General features: G+C 51.2%; 1 protein-coding gene across 2 annotated transcripts in view; it reads right to left on the bottom strand.

Moving 5' to 3' along the window:
* Positions 1-728: 728 nt before the first annotated feature.
* Positions 729-19,235, bottom strand: part of Esrrb (estrogen related receptor beta) — a 152,900-nt gene continuing 134,393 nt past the window's right edge. For both annotated transcript variants that reach the window (XM_051149626.1, XM_051149618.1), the window contains exons 4-7: positions 14,397-14,507; positions 13,848-14,009; positions 5,514-5,783; positions 729-1,137 (exon numbers count right to left, since the gene is read on the bottom strand). In XM_051149626.1, the coding sequence (XP_051005583.1) occupies positions 893-1,137; positions 5,514-5,783; positions 13,848-14,009; positions 14,397-14,507 (788 nt within the window). In that variant the 3' untranslated portion in view covers positions 729-892. The remainder of the gene's footprint in view (positions 1,138-5,513; positions 5,784-13,847; positions 14,010-14,396; positions 14,508-19,235) is intronic.

Raw genomic sequence — 19,235 nt, 5'->3', positions numbered from 1 at the left:
TGCCGACCTTAAGTAAGGGTCTCCAAGTGCCCTTTGATGGGACCAGGTCTCGATCTTTCCATTAAGTTTCTAAGCCTTGCCGCACCCAAGAGAGGGGAGGAGGAAAGAAAGAAAAAAAAAAAAAAAAAAAAGGCAACGGAAGCAGGGGTTCAGGACACAGTTCTTTTCTGAGCCAGTGTTTCCAGGTACATGCCCTGGGGTTACCTCGGCTGACTGAGGTAGGGGCAGGAAGCAAAGGAGAGGCTTTGGGGGGGCGGGGTGAGGGTAGGGATGTGGCCACTCTAGCACAAGCTCCCACAGAGGGCTGGGTATACTAGGACAAGAGCAAAGGGAGAAAGGGGGTAGCCAGCTGCACTGAGGAGGCAAAGAGCCTCAGAAGAGGCCATGTGAACCTCTACACAAGCAGGGTTTCTGGAGACACTCCTGCCCCAAAGGCCTGCCCTCTGTGACACCAACACCTCCAGGAGTACCCAAGCGAAGTCTCTTGGGTGCTGGGCACTAAGCACTGCCCACCCAGGTACATCCAGGTACTAAATGGGGAAGGAAATGGATACGCTGCCTCTTGCGGGAAGGGGTGCTTCCTCTGACGGTCTCGAGCCTTAAGGGGAGTCAGCCCTGGCCCAAGCCTTAGCACTGCCCATGGAGAAGGAAAAATTACCAAAGAAAATGCGGGTGACAGATGAGCCCCCCCGCCCTCTACCCTCCCATCCCCCATCTCCCCATCCGCTGCCCCCGCCCCAGGAGTCTGCACATGGCCAGGAAGCAGGAAACCCCTTCTTCTGGGACAGCTCAGAGCCCCGACGCAGGTGTGGAAAGTCAAGGCTGGCGGCTGTGGTGGAAGTCTCCACATGGGTTGTGTCCGTCTGACTGTCTCTTGTGTGCTGGGCCGCCATCACACCTTGGCCTCCAGCATCTCCAGGAAGAGTTTGTGCATGGTCACCTTGCCCTGAAGTTTCACAGTGTGGAACTGTTGCAACGCTTTAGCTGCTGTCTGCCGCAGCAGGGGCAGTGTCAGCAGCAGCTTGCCCGTCCTCTGTGGCTCCTCGTGGTGTTGGGTCAGCTCGTAGTCCTGCAGCCCCTCATGGATCAGGTCCTGTAGCTTCTGCACAGCCTCCAGGTCCTCAATGTACATGGAATCTGCAGACAGGGGAGAGGGGTCAGCGCCAGTAGGGCTTGGTGGCCCCAGGGCAGAAGGAGTGGAGGACAGACCAGCAGACCAGCATGCGGCAAGTCTGCCATCAAAGGCTGACTATTGAGAGCCGAGCGAGATCGTCCCTGCAGGGCTGAGTCAGAGAATGATGGTGAGCTGTGCTCAGATCCCCCAGAGAGACCACCAGGAGGGTGCTGAAAGGGCTCAAACATGGGCAGACCTGTTGGATATCTTGGAGGTGTCCATGGGACCCCGGAACCTGGCCGACAGACAGGCTGTGTGAGACTTTTGGCGAGGTATTTAACCCCTGGGTCTCTCATTTTCCTAGCCATACCTACCTCACAGGGTTAAGAGGCTAAGGGTTTAGAACAACCAAGCCCCTGTGTCACTGGAGTGTCACCACTTATCACTGGCACCATCATGTCTTCGGGGCGCCTTTGGACCATGGGTACCACCCACATGCAGTGCAACCACCAACCTTACAACTCTGACCGCAGAACAGACATAAAAGGGCAATGGCTAGGTATTTGGGGGTGAGGGGCGTGGTCACAGAGAGGGGCAGTGGGGATATGGCTCAGTGATGGTTGCGTGCCTAGCATGCTCAAGGCCTTGAGTCTGATCCTCAGCACTGAAGACTCAGAATGTTTCCAACTCACGAACTCACCTTCTGAAACACTGGGATAAAGTTGGGTCCGAGCAAAACAAAGTGAATCTTCTAGAACCCATCCTGTGTGAGAACTACTACCCAGCCGCTTCCTGTTAACATCCTGTGCTGCCCCCCATGAACCGCAGCCCCAAATCTTGCTGTGTGGACACAGGGAGCTGAGCCAATTTAGTGAAATCCTCAGAAGAACATGGAAGTCCAGTGCATGGCTGGGTTTCCTGACACCAAACTGCTGAAGCCGCTGCACCAACTGGCAGGTTGCAGTGGTGCTCTGCAATCCCCTGGGGGTCTCCTTCTCAGGGTTCCTCTCTGTAGAACTAGGCCCCAACTGGCTGGCCACAGTGATGCTCTAGACCTTCCCACCCCTGCCCGGTCTTCTCCTAGCTTGCATTCTCTCCAGAGTCCCTGCAGGGCTGGGACCTAGCCACCCCTGACGCCATTTCCCATCCTGTCACCCTCCCCAAGGAGCCACAATTGGCAGGTGCTTTCAAGCAAAAATGAAATAAAATAACACTGCAGGATCAATTTCTTTGCAATCCATCAGCAAGTCTGTATCGATGGCATTGATAAACTGTTAATTACAAAATCAATGCCTATGAATTTTTTTTTTTCCTGCTGTCAGAGAGCTCTAGAGATGGCTGGGATGGAGGTGAGTGACAGCTGGCACACTCTCAAGGGGCTGGGCCAGCCTCTGATGAACTCTGCTTTTCTGCCAGGCACCAGAGTCACCCCAACCACTTAGTCACAGGGGTCCTTGTACTGCTGCCAGGAGGCTTCAGTGGTCTCCCGGTCATCCCTTCTCCATCCAGTATGCTTTGTATGCTCCTGGGTAACTGTTCTGCCTCGGGACTGAGACCTGCAGGGGTCATGTCCACCCAACTCTTCCTTTCTGGACCGCAAGGAGCCAATAGAAGACAAGAGTAAGGGAAGGCAAGGGCCAATACCGTGAGATATACACCCGTAATTACAATTAAGGGTGAGGCAGGAGGATTGCCATGAATCTCAGGTCAGCCTGATATAACATATAGTCAGTCCCAGGCTAGCCTGGGCTACAGAGTGAAACGTCTCAAAAACTGGAGAGACGCCTATCATTATTGGCTTACTAATTGCAGCAAATTACCTAATGGAAGATATAAGGAAAAAAAAAAGATATGAGTAGAAAGAGTAAACGAAGGAGGAGGAGCAGGGATGACGCATGGAATGTTTGTTTCTAGAGCTTCAGCAAAAATAAAATAAAACAACCTGTATTAGGTCAGGTCCTTAGGAGCAGAGCCTAAGGCAGGGGTTTGTGTTTGATGACTTACGGAGGGGGAGGGTGTTTTCAGAAGACATGAGGAGGTGAAGAAGGAGCACACGATACAACGCCAAGGCCCGAACCCACCCAGATTTCTACGGCAGACTGCTGTGCTGTGTGAAGCCTCCATGCTACCTGGCTAGGGGCGGATGACCTCAGGAAAGGCACCAAAGGGCAAACGTGGAGAGCTCACAGCAACCAAGCCAGTGGCTACGGATGGGAGTGCTGGAGAGTAACATGGGTCTGAGCCATCAAGTGTCCCCTGTCTGTGCTTCAAAGCTACAGAGTGATTAATGGTCCTAGTGTGTCAGACAGCCAAGGAGTTCCTGGGATGGGAGACTTTCAGGGAAAGCCTGGCATGAGGTAATCTGTCTCTCTGTCTGTGTCTCTCTCCCTCCCTCCCTCTCTCTCCCCCTCCCTCCCCCACTCTGTGTGTGTTCACCCAGGAACCACTTCCCCTCATCCGTGAACTGGGAACACCATTTCCTCTGACACTATAATAGTAGTGACAAATATTTACTGAGCTTTCCTCTAGGCCAGGAGCTGGGCCGCGTTATCTTCAGCTGATCTTTAATCCTCACAGGTGCTTGAAGGAGATCCCGGGAATACCTCCTACTCAAGGACAGACCTAACCAAGGTCATGGTGTTAGTGTCAGGGGGAGGTTGTGTAGTTGTGTGTTTGTGTATGTGTGCATGCACGTATGTACAGTGCCAGTGGAGGCCAGGAGAGGGCATTGGATCCTTTGGAGCTGGAATTAAAAGTTAGTAGCGTATGGGTGCTGGAAACTAAACCCTGGTCCTCTGCAAGAGCAGCCAGCAAGCCAACCCTTCTGCCCCAGAGACAGAATTTGAACTCAGGTCTACCCAGACTAGAATAAGGAACTCTGCCACCCAGTGCCCTGCAGCAGGGTCCCCACCTCCATGTGCACCTTTAGGGACACTGTAGGGACACTCTCACCTAGGGACACTGTGGTTCTCTCCCTCCCACAGCGCGCAGAGTACCTCGTTGGACAGAGGCTCCAACAGTAAACAGATCTACCCATGACCTCACCTCAGATACTCCAGCTGAAGTCCTAGGAAGCTTAGGAAATGGTGAATAATCTACAAGCGTTTTAGTGCTAGGCTGAGCCATCCAGGTGGGAAGTTAGATGTCTTGCAGCTGGATGGTCTGATGGGACGATGCAAAGAGGAAACATAGGCCTGCATCAGACTATGGCGTGGATCGTAATTGACATTTTGTTTCTGTTTTATTTTTAAAAACTGTATATTTAAGACAGGATCTCCCTGTGTAGCCTTGGGTGGCCTGGAACTTGCTGTGTAGACCAGGCTGGCTTTGAACTCAGAGATCTGCCTGCTTCAGCCTTCTTAGTGCTAGGATTAAGTCCCTATGTCCCGAGCCAGGCACAGCGGCACAGGCCTGTAATCCCAGCACTCGGGGAGGTGGAGGCAGGTGGATCTCTGTGAGTTTGAGGCCAGCCTGGTCTACAAAGGGAATCCAGGACGACCAGACTACATAGATAAACCATGTCTTGAAAAACCAAAAAAAGGGGGGGGGGGGGGGAGAGAAGGTTCCAGGATAGCCAGAGCTATTACAGAGAAACCCTGTCTCAAAAAAGAAAAAAACGAAAGATCCTTTAAAAAGAAAAAACAAAAGACCCACCCCTCTCAAAAAAGAGCCTGTGCCCCTCCCTATATACCTGGCATCTTTAAACAGTGTTGTCCTAGACAAATTCCCAAATTTTCTAGCCTTAATTTGCACATTTGTAAAGCAGGATTATAATAGTTATGTACACAATGTCACAGCATGGCTCCTGGTCACCTAGGCTCAGAGTAAAGCAACTTGCAGACCCACCTAGCCTTTAGCTAAGGATCCAGGATCTACGACCTCTGCTCTCTGTGCAAGTAAACAGCCTTGGAAATACAGAACCAGCGCCGGCCTCCATGACTATCCTTTCAACTCCAGGCCACCCTTGCAGTGTGTGTGGTGGTTTTACATGAGAAATGTCCCCATAGGCTCATGTATGGGGGTGGTGTCCCCCCTTGGTGGTGTGCTGGGGAAGCTATGGAACCCTCACAAAGTGCAGCCTTGCTGGAGGACCAGCTTTGAGGTTTATAACCTCATTCCACTTCCTGTCTACTTCCTCTGTGTGAACGTAATGCTATCTCTCTGCTTCCTGTTGCCACACCAAGCCTTCCCTCCCTGCTCCAGTGATGGTCTAACCCTTTGGAACGCTAAGCCAAAAATGAACTCTTTCCTCTGTAAGTTGCATTTCATCACAGGAAGGGGGTGGGGGAAGTAATGCACAGTGTTAGATGATAATAACAACCTCTTTCATCCTCACCCCCATAAGACTGCCCCGCCCACAGCCCGAGCTGTGTTGGCTAGACTCCCAAGCCACCCTTACCTGAGTTGGCAAGGGCCAGGGCCTTGAGTGTCACCAACTCCTCCTTCTCTATCTTCAGCTTCTTGTACCTGCACACCAGGTGCAGGATGGCTTGGTAAAGTTCCAGCAGCCCCACATGGCGAGAGTGCTCCTCATCCATGATATAGTCCTCTGCGTACGCCAGCTTATCATCATAGGGCAGCGAACGGTATACGATGCCCAGAGTGAGGATCTCCATCCAGGAGCTCTGCAGTAGGCCTATCTGGTCCCCAACTGACATACTGGAGAAACCTGAAAGAGGAAGAAGACAATGATCAGATCAGATGTGGCCCCCCCCCCCACCTTGGGGCTTGCTGGAGGGCTGACTTGGGGGCGGGGCTGTGTATCCTTGCATCTCCAGACTCTGCCTGCTGGGGGTGGGAGAGCTCTGTGATACAAATGCCATCCCTTTGGTGAGTGAGTCACACTGGAATTCATGGAAAAGACTTACATAGTAAGAGCCAGGTCAATGTTGACAGTTACCGCTACGCTCATTGGCGCTAGGCCTTTCCCAGAGTCTGGAGATGTCCTTGGTTAAGTAGGTGCATTTGTGATTGAAGGAGCTGCGGAATTAATAGCAGGATTTGGGGGTGGCAAGATGGAGCTCTCTAACACTCTGCTCACTCCAGAGCCTTCCAGCCAGGAGGGAGGATTTAGTTATCTATGGCCCAGGCAGAGGCTGCTGGGAGGGTGAGGCTCCAAAGACAGCCCAGTGAGCATGTGTGTCCAGACTGGCTGCCTGGACTGTCACTCCGGGCTTGAGAAGACTCAGCAGATGTGCCCTGGACACTAATACTCACAGACCCTACCTACTACTCCCTCCAGGGGGTTGAGAGGTATACTGGTTGGTTTTGTGTGTCAACTCGACGCAAGTGAGAGTTGGAGAGGAAGGAGCCTCAGTTGAGGAAATGCCTCCATGAGATCCACCTGTAAGGCATTTTCTCAATTAGTGATGGATGGGGAGGGCCCAGCCCATGGTGGGTGGGGCCATCCCTGGGCTGGTGGTCCTGGGTTCTATAAGCAGGCTGAGCAAGCTATAGTGAGCAGGCCAGTGAGCAACACCCCTTCATGGCCTCCACATCAGCTCCTGCCTCCAGATTCCAGCCCCACTTGAGTTCCTCTCTTGACTTTGCTCCAGTGATGGACTATGATCTAGAAGCGTAAGCCAAATAATCCCTTCCCCCCCTCCCCCCAACTTGTTTTTCGGTTGTGGTGTTTCACCACAGCAAAGACGGAGGGCTCCAGAATCATGAGCCTGCCTTGTCCAATGTGCTGTGGGAGAATTGCCTGGGCTTGACCCTGATGGTCCGTGCAGTAGCTGTGGGCTGACCTTGATGAGGTCTCTGTAACTTCTGCCAACCCAGACCTCTCCGTCCAGAGAATGGGCACGAGAGCAGAGGATGCTTCAGAGTGGCCGGCTCTGAGCAACACAGGAAGATGGTTACAGAACATATGAGCTCTTCCTAATGTTGAGAGGAAGGCCCGTGTCTGTCAGATGAGGGTGACACGCTGAGACTGCACTGTGTGTGGACTTGATTTAGGCAAAGTCAATTAACGGCCTGATTTATTAGAAGGCAACACAGGAGGCTAAGTTTGCTCATTTCAACCATCATAACCACTAAACAAGAGGCAGTAACTTCTCAAGGGGGCTCACCCAGACACAAGGGGATTAGTTTACTTCTAAAGCAAGCTAGATTTATTAAGGAAATAGCTGGGCGTGGTGGTGCATGCCTATAATCCCAGGACTTGGGGAGAACGGTCTAGAATCCAACCCCAGCCTTTGTCACAAACTAAACCAACCAACCAACCAAACAAACAAAAAGACAGGACTGGGAATACAGTGCAGTTGTAGGGTGCTTGCTTAGGTCGTGTGAGACTCTAAATTCAACTCCCAGTGGAGGGGAGGGGGGCAGAGAGAGGAGGGGGGAATCCACAACGCCATTTGCACAATGTGTCGTGTGCAACTGAAATCAGGAATTTGCCAACCTAGGACTTGGTCCTGCCTAGTCACTGCTTGTGACGTTGGGGATGTCATGAGAATGGAAGGGCATGTGTGAAGGCCTCACACCACTTCTGGTGCACAGTGAGCCAGCATCCCTCTTCCAAGGATGACGGAGGAGGCTGCCACTACCCTTACGAGTGAAGTCCTTATAACTTTCTTCTCTTTGGACTTGCCCAGTTCCTGGATGGCCCATCTTTTAGGGCCTGTATGGTCTTTGTCCTGTTACCTGCCCAGGATAAAGTCTCTTCCCTCTTGGGGGTACACCTGAGGTTGAAGGCCAATTACCTTGCCTTTATTTTCTAAGTCCAGCCATCATAAATCCTGGAGCTGTCTATGTAACCTTCGCTTTGGATCCCCTTTTAGCTTCTAGACTCTATGGGTGACCAATCACAGAATAGGAGTTTATCCACCTATTAGAGGGAGCTTTGGTGACTGTGCCTCCTTGCAGGGACAGAAGGGGACACAGGAGTTAAACCAATATGTCTGTCGCTACCCACATTCCCAGTAGCACCACAGAGGGTATGTGGTGCCCTGTGGGGGCCCAGGAAGCCGGAGGTAATAAAAGATAGATAGAAATGGACATCCAATTTCCCTTATCAGGTCCATGAGTAGGAGACAGGCTTTGGGTGACATTAATTAACAGATACCAATCAGCCACCGTGGGAGGGTGTGGGTGGCCAGGAAGTGGACCGCACAGGGAGGGGTAGTCTGAGAGCAGAAAGACTGGGGAGGGTGGAGGAGGCACACAGGGGTTAATGTAACAGAGATTGAGCTGGAAGGCAGTGGAGAGGGTGGGACTGAGGCACAGCCAGGCTCTGTGGGTGGGAACATGCTGGTGGCTCATCCGAAGGCATGGTCTCTGCAAGAATGTCATGAGCAGGCTTCTTCCTCTATCCCTCTCTTAGCACCCCGTGGGGACTGACAGCTTACTCAAACCATAACTCCCAGCCTCCAAGGCCTACTGTGGAGAAGAGCTGATGCTGCATGTCACTAAACGTCACCAGCCAACATATGTCTGAGTTCGAGGGCCAGCCTGGTTTATACAGAGCGAGTTCCAGGGCAGCAAGGGAGAGATACAGAGAAACCCTGTCTCGAAAAACCAACCAAAAATATATAAATAAACACATAAACAAACAAACAAATAAATAAAGAGCTTTGGGCTGGAAAGTTCTGAAAACATGCAACCAAAGTGTCACTAAAAAGGACATCCAGGGAGTCCATGCACGAACGGCCTGAGGGCTGAGCTCTGAAGGGAAACTCACTAGGGGTACAGACAGACATGCTCCTGACCACCAAGCTTGCCTTCCTATCCACCAGCCTGATAAGTTGTCACTGCGGGGGACAGACAGAGGTGGCAGGAAAACAACCTAAAACACTTGCTTAGAGAGCTGCCCCCCAACTAGATCCTTGGACTTATTCCACTTAAGGGTCACATAAGAGGCTGGAGTGCCCTGGGAGTTGAGGGGTACAAAAGCCATCTGGGAAATTCTGTGCTGCTGTGGGAGAGATTACTCAGAAGGCTGAGTCTCCTACCACCGGGCAGCTGGGCGTAAGGTCTGCCCATAAGGGGCACTGGGCTCACCATTCTCATCTGACAGTCCTGGATAGAGTTCTGAAAACCCCAGCACACTTGCACACGCTGGCCACCATGCAGCAGCAAGTGTTTGCTGTTAGTATTTGAAGCCATTTTAATGTTTCCTAATATTTGAGACAAGAATCAATAAGAGAGAAAACGAGAGTAGACATAGCTAACTCCAGGAGACGACCAAGGTAGAGGTGAGGACAGGGGTGTTGTTAGATCACATGTGTGGCGCACGTAATTATTACATAAACACAGCATGTGAGGGGGAACTATTTGTATGGCTGTGCAAAGACGTTGGAGGCACAGCTGCCACACCTAACTGGTCAGAAGAGTCACTGTGCTGTCCACTAGAGGCGAAACCTAGGCAAGGCCACCTTCTCTGACCCTCTGTAAAATGAGATGGCACCATGTTAGGGGTGCAGAGGTTAAATGTGTGCACACATAGAATACAAGAAGTGCAAGTAAGGCCAGGCATGGTGGCTCATGCCTTTAATCCCAGCATTCGGAAAGCAGAGGCAGGTGGATCAGTGTAAGTTCAAGGCTAGCCTGGTCTACAAAAGCAAATCCAGGGCAGCCAGGACTGTTAGACAGAGAAACCTTGTCTTTAAAAAAAAAAAAAAAACCTTAAAAAAAAAAAAAAGTCCAAGTAGTTAATGTCATTACAGGGTAATATAGGATAATACAGTGTTAAAATGTGAGCCCCTTGGGGGAGGAAATACACTGCCACTGGCTGTGCGTACGTGTACACACACACACACACACACACTTTTCCCAGAAGGCTCAGCCTTGGAGTTTTCCACATTCACTTCTGTTACACCTGGCCTTTGCAAGAGAAGTAAACTCTCTGCCGTTTAAAACCCAAGCACCTCCACTTGTGTTTCCAATTGAGCTGGGCCTCCATCAATTCCTCTGAGATCTGGACCAGCAAGGACCCTGGAACAGAAGGCCTGACAGAAGCTCTGGTGGGTCCAGCAAGGCTGACAAGCTGTCCCTGTAGCTCACCCTGGGTGTACTGCTCAGCCCAGGACCCCTGGCACTCGGGCCTCCCTCCATATGCTCTATGGTCCCAGGAAAACTGCGTTATCTGCACCAGAGGATCTAATAACAGCAGGCCCCATCCCCCACTGATGCTATGCACTCCTGGAATTAAAAGAAAAAAAAGGAAAGAAAAAAAAAAAGCACATAATTTGTGGCAAGTGGAGTTCATAATCTGCTAATTTATGATGGTCTCTGCCGACCTGGAGGGCCATTAGAGAGGTAATAAAGGGAGATGTAATTATAGGATCCGGGGCCCCTTCAGACACAGCTGCTGTCACTCGGCAGCTCATCCTTCATCCAGCCAGACGGTGGTTCCCTGGGAGCAGGCTGTCCAAAGAGCCTTCCTGAAGAGGCCTCTAGGGATCCCCTGTGCACAGCAGCCCAGGCTAGGCAGGAGTGGTGACTCCCCACAAAAGCTCTCCTGGCCAAGGTGGAGTCCAAGCTGCCTGGGGAGGAGGGAGACTGCAACGCTTGAGTACTGCCAGCAGCCCTAGCAAAGGCCGCTGTGCTGCAAGCTCTAATCACTGGATCAGAGGGAGTAAGCTTGCCCTCCAGGAAGCCCGATACTTGGAATATTCAACTCAAAGAAAAACCCTGTATTTTCAGTAGTGTAACCTCAAAGTGACCCAGACTATACCTGAGCAAAGTGCTACCATCATCATCATCACCACCACCCCCACCACCATCATCATCATCACCCTGTAATGCCAGCAGGGACGAAGCAGAAGGATGACAACTTTGAAGCCAGTCCAGGCTACACAGTAGCAACCTTGTCTCCAAAACATAAAATAGAAAATGATTCAGAGGTGGTCCCTCCTGGCCCTAGATTTCACTTTCTGAGGTTTTAGCTGCCCAACGTCAACTGGGTATGAAAATCTGAGGTAGAAAACTCCAGAAGTAAACTAAGTTTAAGCTTTAAACATCACAACATTCTGTGGACTGCAATCCATGCCACTCTGCTCTACTCTGCTCCGTACACCAACCAGGCTATTTTCTGGTGTGTCCACACTGTGTGTGCTGTCCACCCATGGCTGTCCCATGAAGCCACCTCAGCTGTGAAGCCAAGTACTGGGGTGATGCAGTGCAGATGTGCTCAGGTAGACCTCATTTTACTCACTAACGACCCGCCAAGTGCAGCAGAGGCACCAGGACGGAAGACACAGAAGGACAAATAAACTCCAGTGCAGTGACATTATGAAGACATGTATCGGTGTCGGACATGGGAACCTACTGGAGGTGTGGGGCTTCATGGGGTGGGGATGGTCTTAGATCCTCTTTGGTCACCTCTACAACTCTGTCCCAGCTAGAAAGATGGACACTAGCAAATCATTGGTAGCTCCTACGAAAGGCTCAGGGTAGATTCCCAGTACCCACATGGAAGATGACTATCATTTATAACTCCAGTTCTAGGGGATCTGACCTCCTCTTCTGGCTTCTTTGGGCACTGCAAGCACTCAGTGCACATGTTTACATGCAGGCACAATACCTACCCATAGACAAAGATTTAAAAACAAAAACCAAAAAACTTGGTCTCTCCTTGCCTTTAGTGTGAGACCCTAAGGTCAAGCCCAAGTGATTCAATATGCAGATTTATGCAAAATAGGCAAGTCGATGTATAAGACCAACAAGTGAGCCTTTGCTTACATTACTTCCTCTTCTTTATGGTTTGGGTTTCTTGAGACAGGGTCTCTTTTGCTAGGTAGTCCTGGCTGGCCTGGAATTTTCTGTGCAGAAAAGATTGGCCTCTAACTTGACAGCAAGCCCGCTGCCTCTGTTTCCAGAGTGCTGACATTATGGGCATGAGCCGCCACATTCAGCTACTGTTTGTAATCCACAGAAAGCCTGCTTTGGAGATGAGATGTCAGTGCACAGGAGGCTGGGTCGCTATTGGTAACTGTGACAACCTTGGCAAGTATTGCAGCAGCCTCCAGGGACTCCTAGTGGGGGAAGCAGGAGAGGCTGCGGGGAGGGAGGGGGACGTGCATACAAGGTCACTAAGGGCAGAGCTGGGACAGGACCCCTGCTTGCCTGTCCTTATTTGACACAGATGAGGGAAAACATCCGAACAGGGAGACTGGACATTCCCTTGCCCCAGGTGTCATGGGGGTAAGGTGACCAGAAGAAAGGCACCCTTCTGATCCAGGAGACCACCAGGTGCCACCCCTGAGCCATCCCTGACACTGTACCTAGTTAGCTGACCGGGAATAGTAGCCTTGAGGGCTGGGCTGGAGTAGCTGTGCCCAATTTGGCTTGGGGTTAGTGGAGCAATCCAGGCTGAGGTGTCTTAAGCATCGGCCTGACGCCATATCTGTGCTGAGTCAGCTCAGGGCAGCTTTTTAAAACTACTGAGTGTATAATCCCAGGAGCCTGAGCTCCTTACAAAGGACGTACTAGCCAGGCCCCTGGCACACCGACCCAAGGGTTAAGAGTGCCAGGAGACCACTTCTGAAACCTGGAGGCTTCCTGAAGGTTAGCGTCGGCAATAGCATCTCCAGCCTCTGCCCACAAGTCGGTGTCTTGCTGTGGGGCACGAGTGAGTCTCACATAGGATTTGAATCACCTCAATCAACAGCAGCCACAGGCTAGGGTGCCTCTATGTTACCAGGAGTGCTATTGCTCATCCTTTAGGCCCAGGGCTGAGGAAAAAACAATCTCTAGACAGAAAGAAGAACCCACCTGTTGCATAGTTAGCAACTCCTCCACAGGGGAGGAGTTCACTGCCTGAGGTAACAGCATGCCTCTGACACAATGAAGGCCGGTGCTAGAGCACAGGGGCCGGACCTTGAATTGTACTGAGAAATGACCCCACGTGTGTACAGCATGGAATGACATGGGCAAACAGAGGGAGCCCACGCTCACAGGGAGATTCACAATGGGGCCTGGGTCCAAAGAGTGAGAGGACCACAGGGCCTGAAACAATGTGCATGCCCTTCCTGAGGCCATTAGCAGTGAGGCTAGGCAAAGCTCCAGCAAGTGGCTGCGGTGAGCATGCCAGTGACATTGCCACAGGTCAGACTCCACACCTGGAGCTCACCACCTCATTTCGTCCTTGTGTTAAACTGAAAAGGCTGTGTTCTCATAGTCCCGTTTTTCACAGGTCACGTGCAGGCTGAGGTCACATGGCTTCTAACCCTAGAATCTTCATCTGACCCAAATCCCCAAGGCCCTGCTAACTCCTTCTATCTCTCTGCAGCTAATATTTAAAAAGAGGGCTGTGGTCCAATGTAATTCCAGTGAACTCCAGGAAAAGCCTACTGTCTTGTCTTGGGGGTTCAAGGAACTTGGTCTCTGAATACTACCAATTGTGGACCCCATTACAGCTGGTTCTGATGAGCCCCTAGGCAGTTCATAAACTCTCAGTACCATAAAGAGAAAGGGGCCTTTACAAAAATGGGTTGGCATCCCAAGCGTGGTGGCACACACCTGTAATCCCAGCACTTGGGAGGCAGAGGCAGGTGGGTCTCTGTGAGTTTGAGGCCAGCCTGGTCTACAAAGCGAGTACAGGACAGCCAAGGCTACACAGAGATACCCTGTCTCAAAAAAAAAAAAAAAAAAAAAGAAAGAAAAAAAAAGTGGGCTGGCAAAAGTCTTCCAGGCTTCATTGGGCCAGACACCAAGCATCAAAGGCGCCTCTATGGACAGGGTGAGCCTAGAGCCTCTTACCACTCTCACCCCGCACCCTTCTATCACTCACCTGGGATGTTCTTGGCCCAGCCAATGATGGCCACAAGTTCTCGATCTACCAAGTCACACAGAGTGGTCAGGGCCTTGATATCTCCATCGGGGATGTCAGCGGGAGGCGAGGCATACAGCTTTTCCGGCTCAGCCACCAGTAGATATGAGACAATCCTAGTCACTGTAAAGACCAAACAGGGAGCAAAAAGTAAATGCCTGAGCAAGAACGAAGGAAGAAGAGTAGGGACAGAGCCTGTGGGAAGGTCAAATGTGGCTGGGGACTGCTGACATCACAAAACTGCCAGCAAGAGTGATGACAGCACTGAGATATATCCTGTAATAGGAAGCTGCTCAGAGGACAATAAACAGGAGTTCTGGGGGTGTGGCCGTGGAAACGAGGTCTGGCTGCTGGGGCCCTTATTTCACATGGATGTTGGTTTCATGCCATCTTATACAGACAGGTCTTCTGATGGGCACCAGGCAACGCTGGGCACTGTTGGCCATCTTTAAATCCACACTGCCCACTACCCAGTGGAAGGAAAACAGAATCGGCCCAGGAGGTACACACATGGCTTCTTAGCAGGTGGGGAAATCTGTAAGCTCAGGTAGGGGCTGTTCTCTGAATCCAGCCGGCGTTTGTACTTCTGGCGGCCTCCGCGCACTCGGTCAAGGCGCACACCTGTCAGACAAGAGAGATGTTGGCGTCAAGAGCTGTTCCAAATCTCTAGGGGAATGGGTGAGCCTGGTCCTGGCTCTCCAGGTGCAGCTCCGTCCTACAATCACCCTGAGACCTCGAACCTCTGAGCTCTCATTTGAGAGCGCAACAAAGCCCCCTGCCAAGCAAGGGTCTCAGTCCCGCAGCCAGGAAGGGCAGGATTCACTAAGCTGGGAAAAAGAGGGTGAGAGGTGTAGGTCAGTGGCTGCAGGGCTTGCCTAGCATATGCAAAGCCCTGGGTCCGATCCCTAACACTGCATTTTAAAAATAAAACCAAAAAAACCGGGCGTGGTGGCCATGCCTGTAATTCCAGCACTCAGGGGGGCAGAGGCACTTGGAGAGATGTGAGTTCAAGGCCAGCCTAGTCTATACAAAGCAGGGTCACTGCCTCAGCAGCTTAGGTCCTTCTATTGTTCTTTCCCCCTGAAAGCATATCTTAACTTAAGGCCTGCCCTTCCCTTTTCCAGGAAGCCTTGCAGATCTGGAAGTAGAGATGGGGAGCTGCTGTCAACAGTCCTGAGCCTGTCTACTCAATTCAGGTCACCCTGTAGAATAGACAGCTAAGATGGTCCCAGGCTACTTCTTTGATAGCTCCTACAACTAGTTATGTCCAAGCAGTCCAAGGGGCAAAGAGGAAGTTGCCAAGAGAAAGAGAGCAATCGAAGTGAAATGACTTTGTAGGCAGGCGACAATACCTTCGGGGCTGAGGAGTGGGGAAAACACCCACACATCCTCACCCAGTTTCCCTGAGGGAAAAGAAGGTGCTGGAGCTACGGAAGGCAGGAGACAAACCCAGCAAGCCCCTGGTGTCTCTTACTGAGCCAGCTACTTCTGCGCCACACCTAGCCCAGGCCAGCCTCCATAACTGACCTTGAAGTTTCAATCTTGCTGCTTCAGATGCCCAAAGCAGAGATTAGAGGCATGTGCCACTGTACCCAGTTTACAGCGTAGGGGACTGAACTCAGGACTCCTTCAGTGCTAGGGAAGTGTGGAGCTACATCCTCAGGTGTTTCACAAGGCTACAGTGAACACTGGGGGGTAAGGGGATGCCTCAGGACCCCACTTCTAAGGCTTCTACTTAATGGTAACTCCCATATGGAGGGCCGGCGTTGATGGGATCCTGTGCTGCACTCCCAAGGGTTCTTTATCCGTACCCCCAGAGGTGAGGATGAGCCCCTGACACAGGCCCACCCGATGGGAAGGAAGGAAGAAGGGTACAGAGTGTGGGCCATCCCAGGATGCAACCTCCTGGCTACTCATTCCATGTTCCCAGGCACTCTGGGATCTGCTTCTTTCTAAACCAGGTCCAGGACCCTTTGGGGGTGGGTGAGGCTGCCAACAACTCCCCACCTCCGTTCAGAGAGTCAAATGGTTGTTAACTGACAGTGAGTGGTGTGTTGATTTCTCTAGGAGCAAAGGATGTACACACAAGAAGCTACGAGGCAGAGATGGGGAGAAAGGACTGTTCTGGATTCTGCTACTAGTTGTGTCAGCTTAAGCTGCTGGTACTCTTCAGTCACTGGCAGTCTGGGTCCGGCCTTGGTGAGTTATCCGCTAGTCACCAGCAGAATGTTGCAGTGACCCTTTTGCCAACCCCACCACCAGCCCAGGCTGAGCCTGGTGACCAAAGCTCTATCTAGATCGGCACACGGGAAGGCTAGTAGTGCCGACAGAGGTGACAGTGAATGATCGCCCCAAAGTGTGGGCCACAGACCAGCAGCCTCACCATCTAAGAAGAGCAAATTTCTCAGGGTCCAGGCAGGAGCAAATAAGCCTTTCCCACCCTCTCCCCCTCTTAGGCACTCTTACGTGCCTCCAGCCGGCTAGCTTGCAAACTGCTGAGCAGCCAAGGATCAATGATGGCTCTGACCTTCTGATTCTCCTGCATCTATCTCCCCAGTGATGGGACTATAGGCATGTGACACCATGAGCAGTGTATGCCGACCTGGGGTTCGAATTCAGGGCTTGGTGCATGTTTGGCAAGAATTCTACTAGTCAAACTATACCCCCAGCCCCAGAATAAACATCAAGATGAGTTTATGAGCCGGGTGGCAGCGCAAGTCCCAGCACTTGGGAGGTGGACTTCTGAGTCCTCGAGGCCAGCCTCATCTACAGAGTGAATCCCAGGACAGGACAGCCAGGGGGCTGATAGGATGCTCTCCTCTCATTATTGAGAGGCCTGCCCCACCTTCCCCACTTCTTGTCCCCAGTAGCCACTCCAAGGGATTCTCCCCTTAGCCCACCTAACCCTAAGGCGAGAGCTTCTGAAACGGGGTGGGGGCAGTTGCCACCTCCACTGCTGTTCCTTCTGGAATGTTCTCTGGTATGACCAAAGGCCTTTGCGGGTGTGTTCAAGAAAGACTTGATGAAGACAGCACCACCTCCATAACACCATCAGGTGTTTCTTCATAGCACCAGGGCCTCCCCTGCTGGCTCAGTGTGCCTTAAGGCCAGGGGCTGCTCTACAGGTTTTGTCGCACAGCCTGGCAACCAGCGGGTGCTTGGTAAAAACTGTGGTCAGCTTCCTAGTAAAGTCACACCAGCCAAGGTAACACAGAGATAGAGACAGAGACAGAGACAGACAGACAGACAGACAGGGTTGAGGGTTTCTCTGCATGGTCCTGGCTGTCCTGGAACTCACTCTGTAGACTGGGCTGGCTACAAAACCACAAAGCCTGCCTGGGACCAAAAGCGTGTGGCACCACCATACGGCTTCCCTTCTAGATTTTTCTTTCTTCTTTTTTTTTTTTTTTTTTTTTCCCCCTTGGTTTTTGAGACAGGGTTTCTCTGTGTAACTTGGCTGTCCTGGACTCGCTCTGTAGACCAGGCTGGCCTTGAACTCACATCGATTCACCTGCCTCTGCCTCCCATGTGGTGGGATTAAAGGTGTATGACACCACACCCGCTCCCTTCTAGATTTTTATAGCCCGGTAGCCAGTGACTCCAAAGGATGGATATGTCACCTGTCGTGTCATCTTCTCTGGTTGGGATTAATCAAGGATTGCACATCAAGAACTGGTGCAGGGCTAGAGAGATGGCTCAGAGGTTAAGAGCAGTGACTGTTCCTTCAAAGGTCATGAGTTCAATTCCCAGTAACCACATGGTGGCCCACAACCATCTATAATGAGATCTGATGTTCTCTTCTGGCCTGCAGATAGAACATTGTATACATAATAAATAAATAAATCTTAAAAAAAAAAAACTGGTGCAAAATGGGTCTGTTCTCATTGTTCCTAAACTGTTGTCCAAATTCAAACCCACACAACCTGTAGCCCAGGGAACCTGGTGGTCATGTTGGTTGGTCTAGTTCCTGACACCTAATGCTTCCATGTCACTGTCTAGCTGGGGAGGAGGCAGCGGTCAAACCCACTCTGCTGGAGTTCATGTTCAATTGACCTTAAAGTGGGGGTGTTGCACAGCCCCAGCAGACCCAGTGCTGCAGACTTCCCTTGTTGCTTCCAGGGCGACCACCAGAGACTTGCTCCCATCATGCCTTCTGGCTCTTCAGGGCAGTAGGTGCTGTATTCCCTACAGCCCAGCACCACGCTAGTCAGGGTTTGCTAGTGATCGTTTGCAGTGTAGGACATGGGCCTGTGCTTCCCCGTCTGTGGAGCATAGTTGGGGCTACCTCTGACTCCAGTGACCTTGCCCTTCTTGCTCAGAGCTTGATAACCTCAGCCCTGCAGCTGGATACCACCAGTTACAGAAAGGACCCCCATAAATCAGGTGTCCCCGGTGCCTGCCTGTAATACCAGCCCTCGGGAAGCAAAGGCAGGAAGGCCAACGCTTCAAGGTCATGTTCAGTTATATAGCCAAGTTTGAGGCCAGTCTGGGGCAAAAGAGACAGGAAAGAAAGGAGGCTTCCCCTGTTTGCTGGTGCTGAAGCTACTGGCTGTCAGAGGGCGTGGCAGTAAAGAGGCATCTCCATTGAGTGATACAATGGACAATTCTAAGTTAGGATGTGACTTCAAAACACCAACTGGGGAGACAGAAGATGGAGTCTTGAAGTAAGAATGCCGCCTTGTTTGTGTACTTATATTAGCAAAATACCCAAAACGCAGTCAGCAAGTAGAAGCAATTTTTTTTGTTTTGTTTTGGTTTTGGTCTTTGGTTTTTCAAGACAGGGATTCTCTGTGTGGCCTTGGCTGTCCTGAACTCACTTTGTAGACAAGGCTGGCCTTGAACTCACAGCAATCCGCCTGCCTCTGCCTCCCAAGTGTTGAACCTATCATTTCATTGAGACTTTCCAAATATAAAAAGGTATTAATAATATTAATATGGAAATCACTGCTGATCTCCAGATACTTAACATGTAGCCCCCGTTTTAACTGTTAGTTACTGTTTAACCCCTTCAGATGTACAGAGGAATTTAATGACCAGAAAGTATGTTCTGCATATAAAAAGGATCAGTTATCAATGTAATTCATAGCCATGGGCAATCAGGGACCTTGAGTTTTGGACAGATCTAGTCTCCTGGACAAGTGTGATGAGTTCCTAGCATAAGCAGAGGGGGTGAGCAGTTGCCAAGGGCAGAGCTGGGTAAACCCAGCTGCACCCCACTACCAGAGTGGTTCTGGGTAAGGAAGGGTCTTCACTTCTTGTACCTCCACTTCTTGGACTCTAAGATGAAGTCATAGTGCCTACCTCACAAAGCTGATGGCTCATTTAATCCTTATGTCAAGTCATCTGAAA

Source organism: Acomys russatus, chromosome 1, assembly GCF_903995435.1.
Source record: "Acomys russatus chromosome 1, mAcoRus1.1, whole genome shotgun sequence".
Lineage (NCBI taxonomy): Eukaryota > Metazoa > Chordata > Mammalia > Rodentia > Muridae > Acomys > Acomys russatus.
This window is presented reverse-complemented; position numbering and strand designations above follow the sequence as displayed.